Source organism: Euleptes europaea, chromosome 6, assembly GCF_029931775.1.
Source record: "Euleptes europaea isolate rEulEur1 chromosome 6, rEulEur1.hap1, whole genome shotgun sequence".
NCBI classification, from domain to species: domain Eukaryota; kingdom Metazoa; phylum Chordata; class Lepidosauria; order Squamata; family Sphaerodactylidae; genus Euleptes; species Euleptes europaea.
This window is the reverse complement of record NC_079317.1, coordinates 102,577,542-102,583,965: the sequence shown is the minus strand read 5'-3', so window position 1 is coordinate 102,583,965 and position 6,424 is coordinate 102,577,542. Positions and strand designations below refer to the sequence as shown.

General features: G+C 42.0%; 1 protein-coding gene across 1 annotated transcript; it reads left to right on the top strand.

Moving 5' to 3' along the window:
- The first annotated feature begins 4,038 nt into the window (after positions 1-4,038).
- On the top strand, positions 4,039-6,036 carry LOC130479616 (serine protease FAM111A-like). Its single transcript, XM_056852011.1, is given in 1 exon segment — positions 4,039-6,036. A coding segment is annotated over 1 exon segment (1,998 nt).
- The last annotated feature ends 388 nt before the right edge of the window (positions 6,037-6,424 follow it).

Here is a 6,424-nt window from a genome sequence, read left to right as displayed (position 1 = left end):
AGGATTTCCCTGGTGACTGTGCCGGCGTGCTGGGACCCATACATCCTTTCTGCATGGTGGTAGGAAGTCCTACCTCACCATTATCTACATGTGTTCTTTCACTTTCTCAAAGAACTCCCAAAGGTTGAACATGTAGATAATGGTGATCTGGTAGATATTGTATACTTTACTTCCAAAAGGCTTTTGGCAGGGTGTCTCACCAAAGACTTCTGAGTAAACATAGCAGTCAAAGGATAAGAGGATTGGTCCTCGTATGGATTAAAAATTGGTTAAATGACAGGAAGCAAACAGTAGGAACAAATGGACAGTTCTCTCAGTGGAGGGAAATAAGCAGTGGGGGCCCACAAGGAGGGGTACTGGGGCTGGTGCTATTTAATTTGTTCATAAATTACCTTGAATTTGATGTGAGCTGAATAGTGGCCAAGTCTACAGATATAAAATTATTCAGGGTAGTGAAATCCAAGGAGGATCTCTGCACATTGGGTATGTGGGCAACAGCGTGACAAATAAAGTTCAGTGTAGGTAAGTGTAAAGTGATGCATGTTGGAACAAAACATCCCAACTTTAAGTACATCCTAGTGGGGTGTGAAGCAACCCAAATAACCCAGATGATCTTGAACTTGTCAGGGCTTGGGACCTAAGCAGGGTTGGACATGGTCCATAGTTGGATAGGAGACCACCAAGGAAGACTGGTGTTCCTACATTGAGGAAGGCAATGGCAAACTACTGAGGGGGGATATGATAGAAGTTTAAATGGGGCAAAGACAGTGGAAAGAGGGAATTTTTCCCCATCTGCCTAAATAGTAGAACTCAAGGGCACCCAACGACGTTGGAATATAGACTGAGGATGGACAAGAGGAATTACTCATTTACTCAATGAGTGATTAAAATTTGCTGCTGGAAGATGTAATTATGGCCAAAGGCTTTAAAGGGGATTAGATACATTCATGGAGGACAGGTTGCTCAGTGGCTGCTAGCCATGGCTATTAAAGGGAACTTCCATGTTTTGAGGCAGTGCTGATTACAAGTACTAGGGCAGCATCATGGGACAGTCTTGGCCTCGATGCCCTGTTGTTGGCCCTCCAGAAGAACTGGTGTGTGAGACAGGATGCCGGACTGGATGGAACGCTAGTCTGATCCAGCAGGGCTCTTCTTAAGTTCCTAACTTCTCAGTGTTATTTTGCAAATTGTGTGGTTCCAGTTTGTTCTTTCTCTATTACTGATTAAATTTAATCCCTTTATATGTACATTTCTATTAATTTACATATACATGCACTTTGGTATTACATTCAGTATATTTTAGATTCTTAAATGGCTTCCTTTATGACAAGAAATAGCATCAGGTGTTTGACTTGCTGGGAGTTTTTCACCTTTGAATTGACATATGTCAATGAAACTGACTCATTAAAAAAAAAAGAAAACCCTAAGGCTATGATCCTGTTGTTACGTCATGGAGCACAAAAGAAGGGATTGGGTCCCCCTAAATCCCAACTCCCCTCCTCACTACAACTCTTGTCCTGTCTGGCTTTTGTCTATGGGGGGGATCCACAACCCCTAGCACAGCCTTTTCAGTGGACAGAAATTCATTGGATCCTCCCAGGATCTCAGGGCTCTTAACGGTGGCATGAAAAGACATTCTATTCACTTGGTATGATGCTGAGGGTCGGCACAACTCCTTCTGTCAAAGCAGCAGAAGCCATTGATTGGTACTGCTGCTCTTGACACAGGGAAAGAGCCTTTGTGTGGTACAAGAGGCTTTGGGGGGCAATGTCAGGGGTAAAGAGGGTGACTTTTCATTAAAAATCTTTTTCATTTGCTGTGTATCACAGCAGCCGTCATTTCACTTATTGCTAAACAGTGTGCTATTAATTCTTAAATAATGTTTCTTAAAGGTGGTGGGCTAAAACTGAGAGTTAACCAATCTTGTGGGAGTTCAACCGTCTCTGCTTGCTCCTTTCAATTAAAAGGTCAGTGGGGAAAATGGACATAACCTGTAGCTTCAACCAGCTGTGCCTTATGTTATAGCTGCTTCATCCATTACCTGCTAATTTTTACGTGCCACGGTCAAACCTGCTGTTGGGTAGAGTTCTTGAAAGCTCAGGGCAAACAGCTCCAGATATTCCTGTATAAGTCTGGATTTTGGTGTGGTCATGGTACAAAAATCACCATGGCTTCCCTGATAGATGATCCAAGCCAGCCTACTTTGGCAGGGCATGTTCCTGTTGGATTTCCCAGACCTCTCAGCAGCACTAGATACCATTGGCCAGGGTATTTTTTCGGATGGCATGGTCTTGAATGCTTCAGTCATTTTGGGAAGGCATGTCCCTAAAGTTGTTGCTGGGGGATTTTTCTGCAGCCCTTTCACTGTTTATGGGTTGCCTCCAAGTTCCACCCTATCCCGCGTGCTGTTGAGTAACTACATGATGAGGGATTATCCAGAGATTTGAGGCACAGTATTGTCTAAATAGTGATGATACACAGATATGTTTTTTCTTTCCATTTAATTCCAGAGAGGAAGTAGAACTACTTAGCCAGTATTTGAGGCAGTGAAGGACTAGATGAGGGTGAACAAAGTGAAACTTTACCCAGATTAGACAGATGTACTGTAGGATAGAAGAACAGCTGATACAGAAATAGGTGTTCAGCCTGTTCTGGGTAGAATTGCACTCCCCCTAAAGAAGCAGGTATTCCTGTAACTGGAAGCCTGTCCTTAGAAAGAGACAAGTGGCAGAAGATGTCAGGGATGCCTTTTTCCAGGCTATGCTGATTGGCCAACTGCGGCCCCTTCTTCAGAAAACAGGTATTGAAGCAACTACACTCGCTTGCAGTTTGTTTCTGAGCCCAATTCAAGGTGCTGGTTTTGATTTTGAAACCTAAACTGCTTGGGTTAAAGCATCTGAAACATCTGCCTCCTCCCCATCAGCCTGCCTGAGCTTCCTGCAGAAACTGGCATAGTTTAAAGTAAGACTGTGAGGAGCTCGTTTTCAGCTGCCCCCCCTGGACTATGGAACGCCCTCCCCCAAGAGATGAGACTTGTGCCATCGGTCATTCTTCCAGAAGAAGCTGAAAACATTTTTTTCCAAGAAGGAAAATTTTCCCTTCTAATTGATTGTTCATGTTTGATTTTATTATTGGGTTTTAGATGATTATAGAAATGCATTTTGGTGTAACCTTTTAAAAAATTTTATTTATGTTATTTATAGTCCACCTTTTTCACATGGACTCCAGGTGGATTACACATAACATAGTAAGTCAGTGCACAGCAACTGATGGATAAATATGGAAGGTTAAAATTGACACATGGTGTTGGCAGGAAAGTCATGATATCACTTATTCCATTCCATGTTCTCTCACAACATGTAAGACACATTACCAGAAGGAGTCCTCGAAGCACCACATCTCAAAGCACCAGCACATGCTTTGAAAAAATGTTCTGTTTAAACCTAGTTTGTGTTTGAATAGGTTAGTCTGCTTCACTTAGCAAAAATAGGAACCTACAGTGAAACCTATTCTCAATTCCTGCTTGTATCTTTTCCATGGCAGTGTCATTATACCAGTGACGCTTGCTTTCTCTTTGTATTTTATTTATATCATGCCTTTCTCCCCAGTGGGGATCTAATGCTGCTTACAGCATTCTCTCCCCCATTTTCTCCTTACAACAACCCTCTGAGGTAGTGTGACTGGCCCAAGATCACCCAGCAGGCTTCCGTGTCAGAGTAGGGACTTGAACCCAGGTCTCCCAGAATGTAGGCAGTCACTATAACCACTACACCACACTGATTGACATAATAGGAACAAGTGATATAGAGGACTGGCTCTGCTGCTGCTTTAGTGTAAGTTGCTGCGGAGGAGGCATCCATAAATACAGTTGAGATGGAACCCAGGATCATATGTGTGTTCAAGTGCCTACTCAGGATTGTTAAGATTGGGCTTTTAAAAATGCAGAACCTTGGGAATGAGGATCTGGCTGAATATATATGTAAAATAATGTGTAGCAAATACATATGAACTTGTTTATTGTATTTTCTTAGTGCAATGATGGGAGGGAACCCTAAATTCGGTGAGGCCAGTTCCAGTGCCCTAAAGGAAGAAGACTGTGAATGGGATCCCATGACAGGAACTGGAAAACACCTTACAAGAAAGATTCTGCGTAGCAGTGAGAAAGCAATGGTTCAAAAACGACAATTCACTGTAAATATAGAGGGTACTGATAGGGAACAAGTAGTGAGAGGTGAGATTCATAGCAATGTGCTGAGTGCCCTCAGGTCCATTGAACACATCTCCAATACGATAGACAGCATGAAGAAAAAGGCTTAATACTTAATAGGGAAGACAAGGATTGATGGATGCATTAACCTGGGGATGCCTTTGAAGTACTTGCCTGAGGATTCAAATTTTGAAATGAAGTTTTACAAGGTTAAAAAAAATGAGAACACTGATGAATATCGCCAGTATGATGGGAAGGAGGATTGTATCTTGTTCTACATTTGCCCAATTGGATATAGATTGGGAACCCGTGGAGCACTAAACAGCCGGATAATTAGATGCAAGGAAATAGAAAGACACTGTTATATGTGTGTTTTTGCTCCAGAAGGGGAAACTATAAAGAATGCCTTGCACAATGATGGCCGCTTTTTGCCTCAGCTGGAACATGAAGAGTGGGAACTGACTAAAGGTAAAAAATGCTTTTACAGTGTTTTGCCCATTGACAGATCCCTATGTGACATGAGATTTGAGGTGGGATTGAAGACCTGGGGAGACACCAAAGGTACATGTAAGGAACAAAACCTCCTGGCCTCTCATGAGGGGAAGACCAAGAGTCTAGCCAGTACTTGTGATGGTCCAAGTGAAGAACAAGATCCCTCTGCCTTTCTTGAGGCAAAGACTGAAAGTCGGGCCAAAACCTGTTCAAATGAAGAAGCCCCCATGGGCTCTCATGAAGAGTACCTGAAAACTTTAAAAATGTTAACGAGAGCTCTTCTAGAGCAGTATCCTTCCTTTATGGAACAAAGCAAAGTAATCAGCAGCAGCTTTGGGAAAACCAGGGCTGGAAAAAAGCGACAGAAGGATTTCTTGATAGCCCGCCAAGAGGAGTTTGGTAAAGTGACAAAGAACTCCAGTCTGATTAAGATGCAGAGGAAACTTAATGATCTCAGTGAATCAGTGGGGTATATTTTCTGGGGCACTACTGCAAAGGAAGGTTGTGCTACTTGCTTTGTCTTATGTAACAGGTACATACTAACTTGCTGCCATGTGGTAGATATGATAGTTGGAAAAGAAACTGATAAGGAGCAGTGCGCAATCAAAATTAGCCAGTCAGCATCTGTAATTTTCTCTTACGAAGACAAACACCCTGAGGATATGGACTCATTCTCACTTGAACCGTGGCTTGGAATATCAGATAAACAATTAGACTTCGCTGTTCTGAAACTCAAGGAAAAGGAAAATGGAACCAGGATTCCACCAGGTTTGGTACAATTACATTCCCCTCCTCAATTTAATGGTCTTGTTTACATTATTGGCCATCCAAATGGAGAAGCAAAGTCTGTGGACGGCTGTTCTGTAGTCAGTGTAATGGAACGGGAAAAGGACCTTTCTTGGCGTCTCCAGCAGAGGGACGAGTGCAATAATTCCAACTGTGGTTATGAGGATAGGGGCATAAATTGTGTCCATATGTACACTCCAAACAGTTTTTCAAGTATAATCAATAATTCTGACATAGTCACTTATGACACTTGTTTCTTTGGTGGTTCCTCAGGTTCACCAGTGTTTGATCAAAATGGTAAATTAGTTGCATTACATGCTTGGGGTTATTGTTATGGACATGAAGAAAAGAAGCAAAGCGTGATTGAATTTGGTTTTTCAATGCGCTCTATCCTCTTAGAAATTGAGAAAAAAGATAAACGTTGGTACGAGTCTGAAATTGTCTCCTATTTGCGGAATTATCCTGATGGAGCAGAGGCTACCTTGCCTTCTGGTTCTACTGATGTGGAGATGGAAGACTTGACTGAAAGCATTGGGAACCATGTGGTTTAAACAAATACTGCAATTTAGTAATAAATAAATAAATAATGCAATATACTACAGTATCAGACTAGTAATGGGGGCCTACCAATCTTTCAATACCTTCAAATTAAGAGTTTAATAATTGCCAGACTAAGGAAGCATGAACTCAGTAGAGATTTAAATCCCTTTGAGCATAATTGTTCACTCTCTAATCTATATAAAATAATATGTACTCTTGTATGGAATAAGGTTTTTATTTGTCGACTTTCTCCAACATTTAAGGAAGAATCAAACCGGCTTACAATCACCTTCCCCTCCCTACAACAGACACCCTGTGAGGTAGGTGGGGCTGAGAGAGCTCAAACAGTGCATTTCTAAGGCAAGTTACTCCAGTCTAAGCCCATTCATTTCAATGGGC